Consider the following 22,860-nt stretch of genomic DNA (forward strand, 5'->3'; position numbering starts at 1 on the left):
CCATGGAAGATAATGGACTTGCCTGCTCTTAGAGACACATCCAAGGAAGAAAAGATCAAAGGCTTGGGTATAAAAATTTATTATACGTAAAAGAATATTACCACTAATGAATGCAGACAAGCGAGGACACAATGGGATTGGCTGGAAGATGGCGAACTCTTTGGAAAGTGGACAGGTTTAAGTGGCTGGAAGCCTTGTGCCAAACACCACAGGGCGTTAGGGCAACAAGTGACTACCATGTGAGTCCACAGTGCCTCTCCTGTTGGAGTGAGGGCCTCAAGGATGGCTTCCCAAGGTGGCCTGGGCTGATCTGGAGTCAGGGCAACACCATTGTAAGCAAGACATTTAATTGGAAGATTTCCACAAACTATACATGACCCTTTAGCCACCACAATTCAAATATAAAACATTAAGTTACAGGCTGTGGGAAAAGAAGGCGACACGAGTCAGTAGCTTCTTCCAATCCTGGTGGTTCCGTGGGTAAGGATAGGGGAAGTTAAACCAAGCCCCTCCTCTCGATGTACAAAGAATTACTCTGATTGATATTAAATTGTATTGAAAACAAAATAGACTAAAAAGCAATCGCTACTCTATGTCAGGTGGCGGTGGAGAAAGAAGGAGTCCCTGAAGCAGGAGGAGGCAGTGAGGCTCCGGGCAGAGAGGTCCGGCTGCGGTCCCGCTGCTCACTCCCGCTGCTCCATCTTGACTTTCGGTGGCCGCAGGAAGGTCCGATTCTTCTTCTCCTTCTTCCCCTTTGTATTTGCCTGGAAATTTCGCCAACTGTCCACTCGACCATCCCGACTTTCCTGAAAGGTCATTAATATTCATTAAAGGTCAAGGTAAGTTCATTAACGAACAAAGGGGCTGAGCCTGTCCTGCCACCTACGTCCTCCCGTAGCCCAACCCTGATGAGCCCTCTGGAATAGTCCAAGAGTAGAGAGAGCCAGGCTGGGCCTTCTCCCTCCTCTAAGAACCCAGTGAAGTTTCCCAGCACCCTCTCAAAGCAGCTTGCTGTGGACCTCTGGGCGGGTGCTCCATACACTCCTAGAGCTAGCTTACTACTACATTTTGTTCCATGTTTTTAAGACAGCATTTCACTATGTATCCTTAACTGGCCTGGAGCATACTAAGTAGACCAAGCTGGCCTTGAACCCCCTGAGATTTGCCTCCCCCTGCCTCCCAACTGCTGGGACAAAACATGTACCCCATCATGCCTCGCTTGTTTCTTCTAACCTTTACAAAAAGCTGACTACAGTGTGCGATGGACAGGACTGTACATCGACGAGGGGTTGACTAGTCGTTAACCACAGAACCAGCTGGGAGCACAGCCATTCTTTCTTCACCTTGTTGCCCTTCTGACAACTTCCATGGGATGTCCCCAGACCAGCTCGTCTCTGAGCATAAAGATCTCTACCTCACTATCGGATGGGCTACTCGGTCTCCCTTTCTATAAAGCTGGACAGAGACAGAGCCAACAATTACAGTTAGCCAAACTCTACACTAAATTCTAACTCCTAGGACCAAATGCAATCGACAATTCAGCCGGACACCTGAAGAGCAATGAACCCAGTTCAAAAGCTACAAGGTGAGCTGGTGTGGTGGCTCGTACCTGTAGTCCCAGCACTGGAGTGGCTGAGGGAAGAAGATCATCAAGGGTTCAAGGACAGCCTAAGCTACATAGTAACTTCCAAGATACCTTGGGCTATAAGGTGAGACTGTCTTAAAAACAAAAACTAAAATGTCAGAAGTCTCTCTGCAAAATGGATAATTGGGTCACAAGAACCTGATTCCAGTGGTTTGTATGTAGTCTAACCATGTAGCCCTTAATCCCAATATTTGGGAGGTTAAAGGTGGAGAATCAGGAATTCAGTGCTCAAGCCTGACTGGACTATAGGAAAACTTAGCTCAACCCTCACCTCCCCTCCTGTTTTCACAAACTGTCCTCAAAGCTAAGTGGGGTGCTTAATGTTACTTGTGCTGGGCCCATTTGGTGGCTGCGCATGCCAGTGCCTGTGTCAGGGAAAGCTACGAAGGCGAAGCAGCCCTGACTGCTTCTCCAGGGCCGGCTCTCACCCATACACCCCACTTCCCTGTCTGTCCCAGACAGTTCTTTAGCTGCCAAAATGACCCACCTCAGCTCCTCGCCTCAGACACTCACCTCAAAGTTTTTCTGCCATTCTCTTTCTCTCTTGGCTTTTTCCTGGGCTTCAATCTCCTCTTCTCTCTGTCGCTTCCTGGGAGGGAAAGCAGAGCAGTCTTTATTCAGTGCTCACAAGAGCTAAGGCACAGGAGCACAGAGTCCCAGCAGGGGAGGCCTCATCCTAAACATACAGATGACAAAATCCAAAAACCTAAAATGCAACTAGCAAAATCTAATTACTTGAGCCAACAACAGAAAGTGCAGAAGCAAAATCGACCCCAATGTTTCCTTTTGGATTTTCCTTTCTTTCTTTCTTTTTTTTTTTTTTTTTTTTTTTTTTTTTTTAAATTTGCTTGTTTTGTTGTTTTTTGTTTTTGTTTGTATCTCTGTGTAACAGTCATGGCTGCCCTGGCCAGGCTGGCCTCAAACTCATAGGAGATCTGCCTGTCTCTGCCAGGAGTAAAGGCATGTACCACCAGGCCTGGCTTCTCTCTCTGTTTTATTTATTTATTTATTTTTCCCCTGAAACAGTGTCTTAAGTAATCCAAGCTGGCCTCAGACTTGCTATTTAGCCAAAAATAGTCTTGATCTACTTTTTTTTTTTTTTTTTTTTTGCCTTTACCTCCCAAGTGCTGGGATCATGGGTGTGTTCCACCATACCTGGCAACTTCCACACGTCTGACAATCAAAGGAAATCACAATTAAGCCGAGTAACACGTTAAAGTTATTCCATTACAACCTTATCTACTCACCACAGCCGCAGCTACACAGCCTAGAAAAGATTCTAGCCTCAAGAGCCTCAAAAACTCTACTGCATTCCAAAGAGGAAGAAAACATTGCACTCCTCAATAGAAGTAAACTCCCAATGGCCAGGTGTAGTCAGTATTTCTCCAAAGTCTACACTGTCTGACTGGCTCAGACAGTCTGGTCTCATGTATGCTAGGCAAGAGCTGCACCACTGGGCTGTATCCCTGCCTCTCCAGCTTATTCTTGTAAATGCCCTGCTACCAGATTCATCAGAAACTCCGCAGAGACCCGAGTGAGCTCGTGTGCATTTAAATGGGGCTGGGATGGACATGGGGATATGTACCTCTCATGCATCTCTTTGGCTTCTCTCTCTTTCCTTTTAATCTCCAGCTCAGCAAACAGCTTCATGGTCTGTTTGTAGACTGCCTGTTTGAACTGTAAGAAAATTAAGGACAAAGAAAATACATTTCACATCAACATTGACATCAAACAATTACATTTAGAGCCCTGAAGATTACCACTGGGCAATGAACTGTCTGCAGGGAGAAGCAATTAGCAATACTGTCTTCTCAGTATTGAGAGAAAAGGCACCTGCCTAGGAGACCTTTCCTCTCCAGCCTGTAGATGCTCTGTAAGGACACATACACACAGGTGCCACCACTTGGGATTTTACAGGTTGCTCTTCTCCAAAGTTCCAAGACTAACTAACTTCTACCCTTCCTTTTCATAAGACTTCATAATTTTGGTTTAGTAAACAGAACAAAGCTGAATCCTACATAGTAAACGGATGGGGGCATACAAATACCCAAAACTGCAATCCTGTCTTATGCCACTAATCACTTCCTCATAGCTAGGTATGGCCGTGTGACTCAGAGTTTAGTGACGTACTTACAGACGACATCTAGGATGTTCTGGGAAGGGGTGGCATATCTCTTACCCCTCCTTTATTCTCTTGTTTGCCATGTGAGTAAGGTGATGAGACACCTGGACTAGGAAGGTGGGAGCCACATGGTTGTGGGCAGAGCCATAGAAGAGCCAAGACCTTGAAGGACACATGGTGCAGAGCTTCCATGTCAGCAGCCACCTGCCTAGGCCTACTGCACAGAACAGACATGTTCTACCTTGACTGAGCCATTTGTGTCTCTGTAGCCAGTTCACCTTACACGGTACACCTTAAGCAATACACTGATAGGAGCATATGACACAACATTCAGTGGAAACTTTAAAGACAAGAGCCCTACTGGCTTCTACAGTATGGAGAATAAAACCCAAGGTCCCTCAAGTAAAACCTCTACCACCACATTTAACTCCCAGTCCACCAAGGGCCTTTCAAGAAAGTATGTTGCAGTTATTATTATTATTACAAGGACTGCTATTAGAACCTGTACAAATTAAAAAGCAAGTAAAGATGAGTGGCCAGATCCCACCACAGTCATTACAAATCCCAGGTCCCTGTCAGCACTTTACTTCTTTGCTTTCAGTCAGCTGGGTGAGGTTTTGCTTAGGTTCTGTTTGTTGTGGGCTGTTTACTGGAGATGGAGTCTAACTATGGAGCCCGAGCCGGGCTCAAACTCAGGGCAATCCCCTGTTCAGCCTCCCAACTGCTAGATCATAGGTGTGCACTACACTCATGAAGGCTTTAAAAAAAATTATTTATTTTATATATGTGAGAACACTATAGGACACACCAAAAGAGGGCATCGGATACCATTACAGATGGTTGTAAGCCATCATGTGGTTGCTGGGAATTGAACTCAGGACCTCTGGAAGATTAGCCAGTCCTCTTAACTGCTGAGCCATCTCTCCAGCCCCCCTCCTTTTAATGTATTCATTTTATACACGAGTATGTGGGTGCATTATGTGTGTATTGCCCATAAAGGTAAGAAGTCACTGAATCCCACAGAATTGTAGTTATAGATAGTTGTGAACCATCATGTGGTCCCTGAGAACCGGACCCAGGTCCTCTGCAAGAGCAGGAAGTGCTTCACTGATGAGCCTTCTCTCCAGCCTCTATTTCTTTGTTTTTTTCATTTTTTTATTTAAAAGATTTATTTTAATTATGTGTGTGTGTGGCTGTATGTAGGTTTGTGCACATCTGAGTGTACATATCAAGTCCAGAAGAGGGGGTCAGATCTTGGAGCTAGAGATACAGACCGTTACCAGCCACTATGTGGATGCTGGGAACTACACTCTGCCTGAGTCTATACATGCTCTTTACCAGTGAGCCACCTAAACTCTGATCCTCAGACTTATATGGCAGGCATTTGACCCACTGAGCCAATTCCCCAGCAGAAAACATTTTAGTATCTTTAAAAGCACTAAATAGTGAGGTAAAGAGATGGCTCAGTGGTTAAGAGCCCCGGCTGTTCTTCCAGGACATAGATTCAGTTCCCAGCACCCACATGGTGGCTAACAACCATCTGTAACTCCATTCTCTGGAGACTGAATGCCCTCCTTTGGCCTTTGAGAGTACTAATCGTATATGTGGTACACATACATACATGCAGGCAAAACGCCCATGCACATAGAGTTTAAAAATTAAAAATAAACAAAAGCCATCTCCCCAGAACCCAACTTCTAAGTTCTTTTGTACAAGTGAATATGGGTGTATGTGTAAGTATATATATGTGTGTCTATGAGTATGTGCTGGCTAGTTTTATGCCATCTTTACACAAAGTAGAATTATCTAAAGGGAGGGAACATTGGTTGAAAAAACTGCCTCCATAAGACCTAACTGTACAACATTCTCTTACTTAGTATTTGATGGAGATGCCCCGCCCACTGTGGGCGGGGCCATCTTTGGGCTGGTGGTCTGGCTGTCTAACAAAGGCGGCTGAGCACCCCTCCACAGCCTCTGCTATTCAGTGCTACCCTCACTGGCTTTGATAAAATTTACTCTATAGACCAGGCTGGCCTCAAAATTCAGAGATCTACCTGCCTCTACCTCCCAACTGCTGGGGTTAAAGGTATGAACCACCACACCTGGCTTTCCTAAGTTTTTTCTTTAATTAACTGTGTGTGTGTGTGTGTGTGTGTGTGTGTGTGTGTGAAGTGTCAGCAGAAGACAAGAGAAGGCATCAGATCTGCTGGAACTGGAGTTATTTAACAAGGCATTGTGAGGCATCATGTGTGTGCTAGGAACTGAACCCAGGTCTCCTGCACACACCACACATGTAACACATACCCATGTGCAAGACAAACATATACACACACAGGATAAAAAGGTGAATGAATGTTATTCTACACGATTTAATCCACCTGCCCCACAGGATAACGTGGTTTCCCACAGCAACTCACCAGTTCGGGGTCGTCTTCCTCTACATTTGTAGGCTTTCCTTCCTTCTTTAGTTGTTTTTTTCGCTCTTTAACCTAAAAAGAAATTTTTTCATCAAAAGATGAGTACTCATCCTTTAAGACTAGCCACTGAGCTGTATATACGTGCACTTTTCCATAAGGATAGGATAACACACTTTTCCATAGGTGTAGGATAAGATGAAGGCAAGAGCCTCCTCCTGCACCACTAGTAATAAGAACTGTAATAACAACAACAATAACTTCTGATAGAAAACACTGTAAAAAGCAACTGAGACTTGGAGCCTTGGGTCCCTTCTTCTACCTCCATCTAAAACCCACTCTAGCCTGCACCCACACCAGACACCAGGGAAAGGGCAACCAGCAGAGATGTTGTCCCCAACTCACAAAGGCTGCGCCACAGCCAACAACAGCCTTAGACGTGGCCATTAGCTTTCTTAACTTGTGGTCACATAGTTATAGCAAAGAAAGCACATTTGCCAAGCTTTAGAAGGATCTACAAAATGTATGGCATTTTAGGTAAAAATAGTATTTCTAAAAGTGCATTCTTGGTAGTTTCCACTGAATTCCCAGAACCATTATTTTCACATGGCACTAATGGATACGCTCATCACTCTGGCCAATACTGAGCTTTTTTTAAAAAAAAGAATTGACAGGAGACTGACACTACTCCCATCAGTGACCTAGGAGAGGCGGCCAGGTTCAGAAACACTTTACTGCCACCTAATGGTGATTTTTTTATAAGCAAAATACAGAAAGGATTGCAGAAATTGTCCCATGCTCTTCTGCCCCTACAAGTGCAGGGTGACGTGCGACCAGCAGGACCCAGTTCCAGACCCTTCCTTTTCCTACTTTCCCTCCTCGTCCTTATCTAAAATGGGTCCATCTTCATTGTTATCGCCTACAAAGTTCTGATTCAGATTCCAAAGCTCTTCAAAACAAAAGTGGACTCCTGATTCACTCTCCATTCAAATCACTCTTGGCATGGTCTTAAGATTCTTGCTCCACTGGTTTAAAAAAGAAAAAAGAAAAAAAAAAAAAGCGAGGCTTTCTAACTGGGCACAGTGGTTCGTGCCTAGAATCCTAGCAACTGCACATGGGGAAAGATCAGGAATGCCAGGTCAAGTGCTCTTAACATAGCTCAGCAGCTGCTCCTGCAAGGATCCAGGTTCAGTTCCCAGCATCCACAGTGGCTCTGAACCATCCCATAAACCTCCAGAGGATCATGTCACTCTCCTCTGACCTCCCTGTGTACCAGGCATGCCCATGGTGCACATATATACATACACGCAGAAAAAACATTCATACACATAAAATAAACAAATCTGACACTTATAAAGAATTTACAGTCAGTTTCAAGTACATAGCAAATTCAAGGCCAGTCTGAACTACGTAAGACCCTCTTTTAAAACAATCCAACCAAAAAAAAGAAAAAAGAAAGGTATTTACACCTAGATGCAATGGCATACAACCCATAATCCCATGGCTCAAGAGGTAAAGCAGGAGAATTAAAAGTCAAGACCAGCCCAGGCTATACTGTCCTGCAATCCCAGCAAGACCCCACTTTAAACAAACAAAAGTTGTAATTTAATTTGTTCATCTGAGTTTTAAGATTGCTATCATTAATCTGGACATTCACTCAGAGCTCCCTGACAGCCTCTCTCATTTCTAAATCCTTCAACAAAAGTATAACCAGGGAGTCAACAGGGTCAGAGCAGCTCCACTTCCCCACTCTGAGGTAGGATGGTACCTCAGCTGGAGAACAACAGTGGCTGTCAACACCACATAGGACTGGTAGGGAAGTGGGAGTGGCAGTGTCCTAGCCACACCTCACCTTGAGCTCTCCTCTCAGGAAAGGATGCTAGCTTTGGGCACTCTTTCTGAGCAGCACAGCTAACCAGTAGAGTGAATGACCAGTGGTCTGCACGGCTAGGTTGCACACACCCTTCTACATGGTGCCCCAGGCTTGCTGTCACTTCCTGTAAACACAGCAGCACTAGAGATACTTACAGTGTGTTCCACGTATTCTTTTCCTGCCTGAATTACATCCAGGGCCCTCTTCTTTTGTTCCTGATCCAGTAGCAACTTGTAAGCTTTGTCCACAGCTAATGCAAAACATTGAAGTTAACTGTTTCTGCAAATACCCTCTCAAAGTCTGAGCTATACTCAGGCAGTGAAAATGGACTTGCACTGTCTAAAAACATTCCCTACTTTGATAAATTATTTACCGTTAAGCCCATTTAAAAAAAAAAAAAAAGCATACAACCATAGCAATGACCTTGAAAGTCTTAGAAAAAAATTATTAAATATACACTCAAGGCTAAATATACCACATCTAGATTTAATAGATTGATAAAGTATTTCCCACTTATGTTTAGCAAAGAATAAAGAGCCTATGCAACAAAAGTATATTGGCAGACACAAACGTTTAACAAAGCAAGGTTAAGGTGCACTTTCTCTGCAGTGCTGGGGATTGAACCCAGGGCCTCAAGCATGCTAGGCAAGCACTGAGCTACACACCCGGCCCCCAAGGAAACATTCTGCTTAAATGGCTGCTTTACTGAACTCGACAGCTTTTCCATAACCAGTTACTCCTGAGCATCAACAATACATATTACTCAAATATAGGTAAGTGTACAAATACCTTCAAAAGCCTTCTGTGCTCTGTCGGCATCGTCCTGGTTCTTGTCTGGATGCACCAAGATGGACAACTGCACGGAACAGAGAAGGCAGAGTCATCAGCAGTTCATGAACGTGACCTGAACTCTTCAAGCACACCAGTATAAGTAAGTAAAATATGAACTTTTTGTAGGGAAAAAAAAACCTGCAGATGATTCTTTCAGACATTTATAAGACTGACTCCTGGGGTGGGGGTGGGGAATGGGGATAGGGGATGCCATCTGAAGTGTAAATAAAATATCTAAAAAAAAAAAAAAAAAGACTGACTCCTGACTCACTGCCACTGATGGGAGATAAATTACATGGAGCACAAAGAACCATTTTGGGAGATGCAAACCTACTGTTAACCCCAAAAGTCCTAGACCCACAGTCCTGATTTGTGATTCTAACCTCAGTCACATGCTAGCTTTGCAATCCTGAGCAACTCAGTCAGCCCAACTTCACCTCACTTCCTGCTCTATCTCCGGAAAGACACAAAGTACCTACATCTAGTTTGTTGTGTGGGCAAAATGACCAATGCAAGTAATTAGCATAAATTGAATATGGAGACCCATTCTCAAAACCTCAACACAGAGGAGGATAGACAGTGGTTAACATTCAAAGTATCAAAACATCCACTGAAAGCCTTCTGTATGTGACACCTCATTTAACTATTTGGACACATTTACCAGATGAAGTAAAATAGACACAAAAAGCCCAAAGCAGGGCTGGTGAGATGGCTCAGTGGTTAAGAACACTGACTGCTCTTCCAGAGGTCCTGAGTTCAATTCCAGCAACCACATGGTGGCTCACAACCATCCATAATGAGATCTGATGCCCCCTTCTGGTGTGTCTGAAGACAGCTACAGTGTACTCATATACATAAAAATAAATAAATCTAAGAAAAAACAAAAACAAAAACAAAAACAAACAAACAAAAAAGCTCAAAGCACTTGTTCAAGTGCACAAAGCTCCTAAGAGAGAGGACAGATTAAAATTACAGCCATATATACTCTTAACTATGAAGCCATCTCATCAATCACTAACAAGTCCTAACTCGGTTGACCAGGAGAAGTTTAATTAAGGACTAAAAAAATGTGTTATATTGGGAATAACTGCTAAGGGACTGCATTGGAAAACAAGACTTTGGGAAGGGGAGAGGATAGGATGGGAAGAGGAAAGGATAGGATGCTAAGTTTAAGCACAGATCAGAGCTCAGGAAGAACAAAGCTATAAAGTTATATAATAGGAAATGACTGAGCAGGCAAAACCAAAAAACATCTTAGCTTAATATAGCCTGTGGGAGCTCAGAGCAACTATGAGTCAGCAGCGTGGAAACCTGCCTCACTAGAGCAGCACCGAGTGTCAGTACACCAGTAAGACTGCTATTCAGGACTGGAGTGCGACTGTCAGCACTGGCCAGGACCCACTCACATGTGAGAAGCATGACAATATAAAGAACATAGGAAGGTAAGAAGACACTGGCAAGAACCTTTCCTGAAGAAATCTCAAAAAGCACTTGTTACATTAAGCCAGGTAATTTATTTCTTAGGATCTTCTTACATTTATTGGGGTGGAAGATGTGAACACATGCCACAGCAAGTGTGTGGAGATCAGAGGACAATTTGCTAGAGTCAGCTCTCTCTTACCATATGGGTCCCCAGGATCACACTCAGGTGGTCAGGCTTGACAGCAGTCACTTTTACCTGCTGAATCATCTCACTAACCCGAAGCGAGGTATTTGAGTATTTACAACCATTTGTAAGACGTAAAGTTACTGAGTGGGTTGGGCATATTGTAGGTGCCTGACATCCTACCTACTTAAAGGCTACAGTAGAACAATCACATAAACCAAGTGTTTGAGGACAGTCTCATGAGACCCTATCTCAAATAAAAATAAGTCTGTAGATACTCTATTTAAATATAAAAATCATTATACCCACAAAAAAGCTTTTACTCTTACATTATTTAACATTTTATATCACTATACATACATGTCACTGTAAGGTTATGACAAGTTATCTAGTCTTCAGATGAAAAGGAATGTGGGGTTAATTTCAGCCCAAAAGTATCCAGTCCTCAAAAATCATATCTAGGATGTATCTGAATTGATAGACTGCTTGTCTTAGTACACAGGAAAACCTAGGTTCAATCCCCAGCACCCCATAAACCAGGTGTGGCACACGCCTATAATCCCAGAACTCAGGCAGTAAAAGCAGGAGGATCTCAAGGTCAAGATCATCTTTAATTACACAGTAGAACAATGCTAGACAAGCCTAAGCTGCATGAGACCCCATCTGGAAGAAACAAACAGGAAGCCCATACTCTAATGAGAGCAGCAATAGCGTACCTGACGAAACCTCTTTTTTATTTCTTCATCTGTCACTTCAGGATCTATCTGAAGAACCTGGAAGAACCAAGATCAAAACTGTAAAGCTGGACATGGTTGCCCATATGTCATCTCAATCCTAGGAAAACAGAGGCAGAAAGATGGTAAGTGCAGGGCCAGCCTTGGTTACAAGCAGCACAGTCTCAAAACAAACACGGAAAATTGGGGGTGGAGGAGAAGTCCTAGAATCCTACCACATAAGATCAGAAAGTCAAGACCATCCTTGGATATGTAACAAATACAATGCCAATATTGAGACATTGTCTCAAAAGAAACAAACCCAGGAAGGGAGAGAATCTGTGTATGTGTACATGTTTAAGTATGTATCCACCTCCTTGCATGCCTTCTGTCTCCACTTCAGTCCTGGACAGTATAAGTAATATCATTAAGTAAAACCAAGTGAAGTGCTATACACTCAATCTTATAGTACAGAACTCCGTATCAGAGCACAGAGCTCACCTGGGACAAAGAAGACAGTGACCATCCAAGTAGTATTTAGTCAAAGTGCTAGAGCCCAGGCTGGGTGAGAATCGTATCTACATAGAACAGCAGCTTGACATGGAGTGCCAAGAAAGGATGAGGAGGGCAAGCCCAGAGTCAGGCTGCCAAGCAGATTCTGTCTGGTTAAGTTATGAACATGGGCGCAGCATACTGGTTCATATATATAATCCTAGTATTTAGGAAGTTGAGACAAAACTGTCAAGAGTTAAAGGCTAGGGCCGGACAGATGGCTCAGTAGTTAAGAGCACTGATTGTTCTTCCAGAGGTCCTGAGTTCAATTCCCAACAACCACATGGTGGCTCACAACCATCTGTAATGGGATCTGATGCCCTCTTCTGGTGTGTCTAAAGATAGCCACAGTTCATATAAATAAATAAATCTTAAAAAAAAAAAAAAAGAGTTAAAAGCTGACCTAAGCTAAAAGGAGAGATTCTGACTATAAAAATAAGAACGGGGCTGGAGAGCTGCCTTAGAGGTTAAGATCACGCACTGCTGCCGGGCGGTGGTGGCGCATGCCTTTAATCCCAGCACTTGGGAGGCAGAGACAGGCGGATTTCTGAGTTCGAGGCCAGCCTGGTCTACAGAGTGAATTCCAGGCGGATTTCTGAGTTCGAGGCCAGCCTGGTCTACAGAGTGAGTTCCAGGACAGCCAGGGCTATACAGAAAAACCCTGTCTTGAAAAACCAAAAAAAAAAAAAAAAAAAAAAATCACACACTGCTCTAGAACAAGAAGAGCTCAGTTCAGCCACTTGTAACCCAGCTCCAGGAAATGCAACAGTCTGCTCCCCTCTCACTTGTTACATGTAGAGACCCACACACAGACATGTACACATAATTTAAATAAAAATAGTGGCTGGAAAGATGACTCAGTGATTAAGAATACTTGTTGTTGCAGTGGTGGCCCACGCCTTTAATCCCAGCACTTGGTAGGCAGAGGCAGGCGGATTTCTGAGTTCGAGGCCAGCCTGGTCTACAGAGTGAGTTCCAGGACAGCCAGAGATACACAGAAACTCTGTCTCAAAAAAAAAAAAAAAAAATGTTCTTGCAGAGTACCCAAATTTGGTTACCAGCTCCCATCTTGGATGGCTCACAACCACCTGTAACTCCAGGGAATCCAACATGATGTCTGGTCTCCATTTGCACCTGGACCAATGAACAAAAATCCACACATGCTCACATAACTTAAAAGTGTATATATGTATATATGTATGTATGTATGTATGTATATGTTGTGGGTGTATATAAGGTAGAGGCAGGAGGATCTCTTGGAATTTGAGGCTAGCCTGGTCTACAAAGCAAATTCCAGGACAGCCAGGGCTACACACAGAGAAACCCTGTCTTGAAAAACAAGCAAAAAAAAAAAAACAAAAACAAAAAAAAACAAAAACAAAAAAAAAAAAAAAAAAACAAAAAAAAAAATAAAAAAAAAAAAAAACCAAGGGCCAATCTAGTACGAATAATGGTAAAATGCTTAAGTAACATCTGAAGCCCTTTGAGTTTGACTCCCAGTATCAAAGATCAGAGAGAGTGAGGGGGAAAAGGGTAAGAGAGGGCTCAGTGGGTAAGAGCAGCAAATGGATAAATACGGGGGTTGGGGGGGACTCAGTAGTTGAGAGCACCCACATGGTGGGTCACATCCCCCAGCTGACACCTCTTCTAGATTCTAGGCATGTACATGGCATACATATACAAATGCACACATACATTAACATTTTAAAATGACAACAGTAAATTTGGAGGATTAAAGGAACAGACCTAACAGAGCCACTAAGGGCAGCAGCACCAGAATCCGTCTGACACCCTGTGTTGAAGAAAAAAAGGAAGACACACTGCCAACTCACTGCAATTTGAGGCAAATGACTTTTGGCTTGTTATCACACGAGAAACAGTGATTAGTGTTGAGAAATGTTCAGAGGCAGGCGCAGTAGAGTGCTGCACACTGTACTCCTGGCACTCAGGAAGGTGAGTGGGAGGACTAGGCAGAGCCACCCTGGGCTACATTAGAGATATGTTCAAAAACACAAAAGGCATTAGCTTCTCTAAAATCCCCTAGTCTTAGTTCTGTTTTTACTGAATATCTGGTATTTTTTATTTTCCTGTAACAAAAAAAGTTTTAACAAAGTTTTTGCTTTGTTTTCTTTGGTTTTTTGAAACAAAGTCTTGCTAGAGCCCTAGGCTGGCCCAAGCCTTGCTATAAGACCAGGCTGGCCTCAAAGTTATAGGGATATCCCTGTCTCTGCTTCCCAAGTGCACAGAAAATTACATACCTGGCATTACAATTTTTTAAGGTCAAGGACCATAAATTTATCAAGCCAGCTATAGCAAACAAACAAATTCTTGTCTATTTGGGCTTCTCAAGGTTGAAGAACATTTAACAGGATGAAGTTTACCTCATTTGTTTTTTTTAAGCTGCCTCAACAAGTCTACTCCCTCCCAGGAGTGGAATTACCATGACAACAAGAGGCTAGGGTTATCCACCACATAAAAATCATTCAACCTCAAAGACAACCTACCCGCTACAAAAATTCCATCACTTTCCCCCTTTTTTTCATTCCCAACCAATAGAATGTGAGGTGTAAACTATAACATAAATAAGTCTGCTCCCAAGCCAGCCAGGTTCAACAGCTTACACTTGTAACCCCAGCACTTAGAGCCTGAAGCAGTCAACCGGGGATATAGTGAGCCCCAGGTAATAGTGAGCTACAGTAACATCCTGTTTCAAAAATAGCTAGCCAGGTGTGCTCGTTCATTTCCACAATCTCAGCATTTGGAAGGTTGAGGCAGAAGAATATGGAGTTCAAAGCCAACCTTGAATACATGAGACTGTCTCAAAACAAACAACCCTACACACATATATGTATGGAAAGGTATCCACCTCAGATGCTACAGCAACAATCATGAACTCGTACATACTGTCTGCACATAGGAAAAGCTTCTCCCCAGACTCTACAGTAACAATCTGCTCACCTCAAATGGGTTCAGATTAAAGTAAGAGGAACCAGGACGAGTCAATCTTTCAATCTGATTTTTGGATGTTAGAACTGAATCTCTCTTCTCTATTTGTTTCACCTAAAAGGAAAAGAGTTGATAATTCCATTAGTAAAAAAAATAACTGAATGTCTAGTTTAACACAACACTAATAAGCTCAGTAAATAACTATTGACATCTACCATGTGCAAGGCACTTTGATAAACTGAAGGAGGACTGTAGCAGCATAACTACTTTACAATGGTTTTCAGATACCCACCACCCATGTTAAAGCTAAGCATGGGCATATGTGTCTGTATCCCCAGAGCTGGGAAGAGGAGACAGGCAGATCCCCAAAGCTCACTCGACATTGTCTCAAAACATCACATGGACGATGAAAAGACATGACAATGGTCTCTGTACCCACTTGTGCATACATACATGTGCACACATGTACACGCCATACGATTTCTAAACTTCACACTTATGTCAACAATTCTGTTTCAGAGATGAGCATTATATCCGTGCTTTCTTTTTTAACACATTGTTATTTATTTATTTTATCTATGAGTACACGGTAGCTGTCTTCAGACACACCAGAAGAGGGCATCAGATCCCATTACAGATGGTTGTGAGCCACCATGTGGTTGCTGGGAATTGAACTCAGGACCTCTGGAAGAGTGGCCAGTGCCTCTTAACTGCTGAGCCATCTCTCCAGCCCCCATTATCCCTATTTTACATGTAGGAAAATTATGGCTTACAGAGACTGAGGTTTCCAATTACCTAACTTGTGAGAAATTTTCCCTAACAGTTTGACTCACAATCAGACGTAAGATGATTCCCAGATAACAAACACAGCAGCTACCACCACATAACTAAATACCTGCATGTGGGTACAATTAATCCACTTTTTTTCATTTTGAAAGGAAAAATGCAACTACACTGAACCATGACCACGAGAGAAGTTCAACACCATTATGGGAGACCTACGAGGTGGCTCAGTTGTTACCAGTGTGCATAAAACCCTGGTTTTGATCCTTGGCAAAAGAAATTAGCTGGGTGAGGTGGCTCATTCCTGTATGTTAGCATTTGGGAGGCTGAAGCAGGAGAATGACCCCTAGTTCCAAGCACCCTACAAAGTGAGTAAGTAAGCCCACCTAAGTTTCATAGAGAACTTGTCTTAAAAACAAAAAGACAAGCTGGGTGATGGAGGCAACCATCTTAGGCAGACAGGCAAGGCAAGCCTGGTCTACAGACAGAAAACCAACATAACTGGGGTTATACACAGGGAAACTCTTGGCTCAAAAAGCTAGAAAGACAAAAAGAGGGATATAGAGTATGTGCTGATTCCCAATGTTAAACTGGGAAGCACATGAATTCTTCTCTGCTTCCTGACTGAAGATGTGAACTGCCCAGCCTCCATTTTCCACCAAGATGGACTGAAATTTCTCAAACAGTGAGCAAAGCAAAATATGCCAACACTGTGGGGGAAAAAAAATTACTTCATAAGGTAACAAGTATTCTAGTCCCAGAACTTTGGAGGCTGAAGCAGGAGGGTCCAACCTGGGCTACCAGATACTACTTAGTTCAAAAACGAATGCTTTGCTTCTACTTTGCAATTTTCAAGCTGTTTTCTTATACATAAGTCCTTTAATCATTGTGAAAACTTTTACAATATTAGCTTACAAGTGTGGGAACTGATGTCTTGAAAGATTTCAACAGCAGTTAGGCTAACTGAGGGCCTCTGACGCCAGATAGCCTGCTTTTACTCAGTCTATCCATTCATTTAATCAACGAATATATGCGAAACATCCACCATGCATTAGGCACTGGCGATGCAAATGTCAACAAGGCTCAGAGCAAGTTCACTCCTGTCCTACCTGACACCAAGTACGTATGCACCCTCTTAAGGTTCGTCATGTTAAAGATGGGGGTCACATAACGCATTCTTGTCACGATGAACAGTGCTCAGCACTGATAAGCCGCAGAAATCGCCACTCACACAATTCATGGCAGAGGAGTGGGAAAAGGCCTCCCTCCTGTTTACAAATAAAAGTAGGTGCGCCGCAGCTCGGCCTCCGCCAGCCGGAGACTCCACAGCCAGCAGGCTGTATCGCGCGACAAGCAGCTCGCCGGCCCCTCTCCGGGTCTGGGTCCACAGGCCCAGCCGCCCCGCCGCGTTCCGGGGACCTCAGCAGCCACAGTGGCGGTCGCGCACGCACTCCGCAGCCGGTCCGCAGTCCCCAGGCCAGGCGGCGCGGGCCAACGGTCCGGGAAGGCGTCTCGCCGCCCCCGGCCGCGGCGGACAGAGCCGGAGCGCGGTCGCCCTGAGGCCACCATCCTTACTCCGGGCTCACCTCACTGTAGAAGGTCATAAATGCCTCCTCTGTGCTGCCTCCGCCGCCCGAAGCACCACTCTCTCCCGAAGCCGCCATTTTCCCGGCTAGCCACCACGTGACCGTTCTGCGCAAGCGCAGTCTCACGTGACCGTGCAAGCCCGCCTTCCTGGACTCGCCTCCGTCGGCCAGCTGTTCTTAAAGGGGCCGAGACTTACTTACTTACCTTTCTTTCTTTCCTTCTTTCCTTCTTTCCTTCTTTCCTTCTTTCCTTCTTCTTTCCTTCTTTCCTTCTTCTTTCCTTCTTTCCTTCTTTCCTTCTTTCCTTCTTTCTTTCTTTCTTTCTCTTTCTCTCTCTCTTTCTTTCTTCTTTTTTCTTTTTTTTTTTTTTTTTTGGTTTTGGTTTTGGTTTTTCAGAATAAGGCTTCTCTGTGTTGCCCTGGTTGTCCTGGAACTCACTACACAGGCCATGGTGGCCTCGAATTCAGAGATCTGTCTGCCTCTGCCTCCGAATGCTGAGATTAAAGTAGTGTACTTGGGCTTTTTAAAAAATTAAAGTGAAGGGCCTAAGAGATGGCTCAGCCAGCCAGGGTGCTTGCCTCCAAACCTGACAACCTAAATTCAACTCCAAGACCCACAGAGTTAAAAAAAAAAAAAAAAAAAAAGACTCCCAAAAGTTGCCTTCTGACTTCAAATGTATGCCATAGCCAGCCGTTGCAGACCACACACCCTATTTTGTTGTTTTATTTTTGAGACAGGGTCTTTCTACATTGGCCTGGCTGCTGGAACCCATGATGTAGACTAGGCTGGCTTTGCACTCACCAAGATCTGCCTGCCTCCGCTTCCAGAGTTCTAGGATGCATGCACCACTATGTCTAGCCACATATTTTAATTTAAAAAAAAAAATTTTTTTTATTTCCAGAACAGCCAGGGCTGCACCAAGAAACCTGTCTTGAAAAATCACTATATATATTTCCCTCTTCCCCAGTCTCTGACAAAAAACAATCTCTTGTCTCTGTATATACCTATTATTCTAGACATTTCCCATGGATAGAATCTACTTATACAATTCTTTTTGTATTTAGTTTTTTTTCATGTAGCAGTTTTTTATTTTTTGACAAAGGATTTCTCTATGTAGCCTTGGTTGTCCTGGAATTCTCTCTCTAGACCAGGATGACCTCAAACTCACAGAAATCCGCCTGTCTCCTGTGAGTGCTGGGATCGTCGTGGGTAACCACCAAGTAGCATTTTTTTAAAAGTTTATCCCAGTGAAGTCTATCTCAGTACTCAAGAGGCAGAGGGAGGCAGATCTTCTGAGTTTGGGGCCAGCCTAGTCTACAGAGTAAGTTCCAGGACAGCCAGGCCTGTGAAGAAAAATCTGTGTCAAAAAAAAAAAAATTTTTTTTTTTTACTCCATTTTATGGTGGCATCAAATTCCACAAAAGTATGTCTATGTGATGACTTGTTGACCTCTTCAGTAGTTCTACATTTGGGTTATTCTCACCTTTGGACCATTGTGAAATAGTATTATGAAGCTGGGCACATGCCTGTGACCACAAAACTTGGAAGGTTGCGGCAGAACGAGGAGGGATCACAGCTCTCTTCATTGGGAGTGTGAGGCCATCCTGAGTTACAACAGATCTCAGGGAAGGAGAGACAAAATGAGATGGAAGATATTATGAATATGCATGTACAAGTATTTGTGCTTGGAGTTTGTTATTTAACTTTTAAAATTATACTTATTTATTGGTGGGGGCACCATACCACAATGCACATGGAAAGGTCAGAGGACAACTTTCAGGTGTCAGTTCTCTCCTTCCACCACTGGGGTCCAGCACTAGCCCTGTGTTTGGGGGGGGGGGGGGGCGTGTTGTTTCTTAAAACAGGATCCTGCTATGAAGCCCTGGCGGGCCCAGAATTCCCGTTGTCGACTAGGCTAGATTAAACATGCCTGCTCTTCCTCTCTTCATGTGCCTCAGAAGTGCTGGGATTACAGGTTTGTACCACCAGTTCGTTTGATGTTCTTTTCAGTGTCGTAGTACCCCGTCCCCGTCACCAAGTTATTAGGTCCATTCACCTGCATATTAATGCAGTTCAAAAATACTAATTCACTACCTACTAAGGCTCTGATGGCTTCACAAGGTAAACCGTGAGAAAGAACTCAGAAGCAGGATAAAAAATTGCTGACGTCAGGATGACTAGGACAGTCAAAGAAGGGTTTGTCTGAGAAAGTGACATTTAAGGTGAGAGAAGAGACTCCGGTGGCAATATAACCAAAGAACAAGAACACCTCTTAAGAGAGGAACACGATTTCATATGTATAAATAGAGGTATGTTGGAGTTCGATATCCAGGCTGTCGCCATAGCTACCACAAACCTTGTATTTCCTCATATGTATGTCCATAGGGATGGCCATCATGTACATTTTTAATAAAATCGACCTTAGGACAGAAATAGTGCGGTGGGAGTGAACAAAATGCCTCATTCTAAAGAGACCAAAAGCCAAGATTTCATCTTCAGGCAGCGCTCGGTAGACCCCCGGGTCCTGATACGTCAGAGCCCAGTTTATTAGCTAAAACGCAAAACCTCCTCTCTCACAACAATCGCTGCGGAATGGCATAAGCCCCGCCTCCTCCTTCCTGATTCGCTGTTTCCGTGTTCGTCCCGCCTCCCCGCCGTCTAGATTGGAGGTTCAGTCGCCCTCGCAGTTAGCGCGCTAGGAGAGAAGCAGCCACTTCCCGCGACGCTAGCTGAACCGCCCCGAAGAGAATGGCAGGCTCGGCGTTGGCGGCTCGAGCTCGGCTCGGTGTCTGGGGTATGAGGGTCCTACAAACCCGAGGCTTCGGCTCGGACTCGGTAAGTGACGGCACGACCCACCGCCCATTGCGGAGCGCGGGTCCTCTCTCCTTTGTTGTGCCTTTTTTTCATGTCCACGACTCTCTCTGCAGTCGGAGAGCATGGATACGGGCGCTGGCTCCATCCGAGAAGCTGGTGGGGCCTTCGGAAAACGGGAGAAGGCTGAAGAGGATCGGTACTTCCGGTGAGGCCCACCTGGTCCCAAGTCCAGCCCCCAATCGCCCTCCCTGTCCTTTGTACGCTCTCTGTCGCTCCACCCATCTTTACCTGGTCCCCTGGGGCGCCCATCTTCTGGCAGAATTCCCAGGCTGACGAAGCCATCACGTCTCAACGTGGTCGAGACAACCAGCATCACACTGCTGGCCTCCCACCCAGCCCTAAACCTTTTACACCGGTTCTGCAGGACTCAGCCCAAGGCTCGTCTTCTAATTTATCCTTTGTCCTCTTCTTCCCCGACCGCCCTAATCTCATGTGCACTCTGGGTTGTGCTAGACTCCCCGGGTGCTCTGAGCGGTGTTTACATCCAGCTAGCCAGGACGTGCAGAGCTTCTGAGCCAGGCTCACTCACCTGTCACTCCCATCTTTTCTTCCCAACTGCCCTCTCCTCTCTTTAGTTTTTTAAGGCTGCGTCCATTCCCTGAGGCCTCAGATCCTGTCAGCCATTTCTAGATCCTGCACGTGTCTCCAGTTCTTAAGAACTAGGTAGTACCTGCTCAAGGTTAGACTTCCCCCACTCTGGGAGACTTTTACACTACTCAGGCTCTGGGTACATTTCTCTCCACTGGTTAGAAGTAGGGAGTGGACTAGGCCTATCTACAACCTTTCCCGGCCCTGAGTTATCTTTAACTAACTTCTGTCCACTGGAGAGCAGCCAGAATCTTGCTTCCGTTTCTCCTTTGGTCTCTGTCCTAAGCACATAGGGGTTGTCGCTCATTTATAGAATAAGGGCTTAAACAGAGGCCTGGGGTTCAAGTCTCATCAGTACCAAAACAAACAAACATCAGGATGGTAATTCTCCTGCCTCAGCCTTCCAAGTGTTGGAATTAGAAGCTTATACCACTACTCCTAGCTTGGGACGTATATCCTTTACCTTATGTATTCTTGTTTTGTTGGATTGTGTTTTTTTTTCTTTTAAAGATTTATTTTTCATTCTGTGACTGTTCGGATATGTGCACAAGTATAGGTGCACATTGGGAATTAGAGATTAGGTACCCTTGGAGATATATAGATATAGATATCTATACCTATATATCTATATCTATATATCTCCAGTTCCATGCCATCACTTTTGGCCCTACATGGACAGTGCATGCATATGGTACATGCCTTTAATCCCAGTGTTCTGGAGACTGAGGGAGAAGCAGGCAGATCTCTATGAGTTTGAGACCAGACTGGTCTACATATTTAGTTCTATGACAGCCACACATAAAGAGACCTTGTTTAAAAAGAAATGCAGCCAAAACATTTATACACATAAAATAAAAACAAATGTCTTCTATTTAAACATCCCTGTATGAACGTGTTTTTGTGTATATGTGTGCACGCTTGTGCCAAGTGTGTGGGGACCATCACAAGCCAGAGTCAGTAGATCCCTGAAGTTACAGTTACAGATAGTTGTGAGGTGTCTGGCATTGGTGCTGGGAATTGAATTTGGATTCTTCTAGAAGAGAAATACATTATCTTAATCTCAGAGCCATCTCTCCACTCCCAATTTTGTGTGTGTGTGTGTGTGTGTTGCCTGCATATGTGTGTATACCTCATGAGTACCTGGTACCTGTGGAGGCTAGAACCCCGGAACCACAGTTACATGTAGTTGTGAGCTGCTGTGTGGGTTCTAGAAAGGGAACCTCAGTTCTCTAGGAGAGCTCTTAATTGTTGAGCCATGTTCCCTCCCTACTCAAAAAGCTTAGATTCAGAACTTATCCGAAGACAGCAGTTGGATTCCCTAGAACAGATGGTTGTAGGCCATCATGTGGATGCTGGGAACTGAACCCCAGTCTTCTGCAAGAGCAGCAAGTCTTTTAAGCTCTGAGTCATCTCCGCAGCCCTGGTTTCCAGCTTCTGAGACACTCGCTCTGTAGTTGAAGTTATATTGGATCTCAGGCCTTCAGATTTGCAGCAGCCTCTCCTGTGGCATCCCTCAAGATGCTGGGATCCCAGTAGTGAGCCACTAACTCTGCCTGCTGTAGGGACCATTGATTATGATTAAAGATCTCCTTGGGAGGCTGTGAAATGACTCGGAGGCTAAAGGTGCGCTGTAACCAAGACCATGAACTGGAGTTTTGATACCTGGGACTCACTTGATAGGAGAGAACCCACTCCCACAAGCTGTACTCCCCCTACCCCACCCCATATACATACACACAAGTAAATGTAATAAAAGTAAAATAAAGATCTCTTTGGGATGAAAGATTGAAATTCAACCCTCAGCCACTGTTTCTTTTTAGAGAGAAGACTAGAGAACAGCTGGCTGCCCTGAAGAAGCACCATGAGGATGAGATTGACCACCACGAGGAGGAGATAGAGCGTCTGCAGAAGCAAATTGAACGGCATAAGAAGAAGATTAAAAACCTAAGGAGTGATCACTAAATGCATGCAGTCAGTCCCTTGCAGAGTGGCCCATATCATTCCCCACTCCTGTAGAGACATTGATTTGAGTGATTAATATTTGGTCTGTGTGCTACTAACAGATAATAAATTATCACCAGGAAATTTGCCTGATGCCTTCTACTGTCTAGAGCAGCAGTCCTCAACCTTTGGCTTGAGACCCCATCTGTGGGTAGAACAACCCTTTCACAGGAGCTGTGTAAGAACATCTGAACTATCAAATACTGACATTCTGATCAAAAACAGCAGTGAAATTACAGTCATGAAGTAGCAACAAAACCATTAAGGGGTTGAAGCATTAGGAAGGTTGAGAACCACTAAGCAACAGACACTTCTCATCCATTAGA

General features: G+C 44.2%; 2 protein-coding genes across 2 annotated transcripts; one reads left to right on the top strand and one right to left on the bottom strand.

Annotated features, from left to right (window-relative positions):
• Positions 1-63: 63 nt before the first annotated feature.
• Dnajc8 (DnaJ heat shock protein family (Hsp40) member C8) lies at positions 64-17,213 on the bottom strand. The gene is made up of 9 exons (XM_034503614.2): positions 17,072-17,213; positions 14,715-14,816; positions 11,208-11,264; positions 8,844-8,910; positions 8,210-8,304; positions 6,185-6,256; positions 3,231-3,322; positions 2,159-2,234; positions 64-806 (listed from the first exon to the last, which is right to left on the bottom strand). The coding sequence occupies exons 1-9, from the start codon at positions 17,147-17,149 to the stop codon at positions 684-686; spliced, it is 762 nt and encodes a 253-aa protein (XP_034359505.1). The 5' UTR covers positions 17,150-17,213; the 3' UTR covers positions 64-683.
• Positions 17,214-19,738: 2,525 nt separating this feature from the next.
• Atp5if1 (ATP synthase inhibitory factor subunit 1) lies at positions 19,739-22,618 on the top strand. The gene is made up of 3 exons (XM_034502975.2): positions 19,739-19,906; positions 19,999-20,090; positions 22,354-22,618. Exons 1-3 carry the CDS (start codon positions 19,820-19,822, stop codon positions 22,493-22,495), a joined length of 321 nt encoding a protein of 106 aa, XP_034358866.1. The 5' UTR covers positions 19,739-19,819; the 3' UTR covers positions 22,496-22,618.
• Positions 22,619-22,860: the final 242 nt, after the last annotated feature.

Source organism: Arvicanthis niloticus, chromosome 5 (genome assembly GCF_011762505.2).
Source record: "Arvicanthis niloticus isolate mArvNil1 chromosome 5, mArvNil1.pat.X, whole genome shotgun sequence".
Taxonomy (NCBI): Eukaryota; Metazoa; Chordata; class Mammalia; order Rodentia; family Muridae; genus Arvicanthis; species Arvicanthis niloticus.

Excerpts from the sequence above, each read along its gene's own strand:
- Dnajc8 (XM_034503614.2), bottom strand. The coding sequence starts at position 17,149 with ATGGCGGCTTCGGGAGAGAGTGGTGCTTCGGGCGGCGGAGGCAGCACA. Across the intron at positions 14,817-17,071 it reads TTATGACCTTCTACAGTGAG|GTGAAACAAATAGAGAAGAG; the intron begins GTGAGCCCGGAG and ends TTTTCCTTTTAG. Across the intron at positions 3,323-6,184 it reads AGGAAGACGACCCCGAACTG|TTCAAACAGGCAGTCTACAA; the intron begins GTGAGTTGCTGT and ends ATTTTCTTACAG.
- Atp5if1 (XM_034502975.2), top strand. The coding sequence starts at position 19,820 with ATGGCAGGCTCGGCGTTGGCGGCTCGAGCTCGGCTCGGTGTCTGGGGT. Across the intron at positions 19,907-19,998 it reads GAGGCTTCGGCTCGGACTCG|TCGGAGAGCATGGATACGGG; the intron begins GTAAGTGACGGC and ends CTCTCTCTGCAG. Across the intron at positions 20,091-22,353 it reads GAAGAGGATCGGTACTTCCG|AGAGAAGACTAGAGAACAGC; the intron begins GTGAGGCCCACC and ends GTTTCTTTTTAG.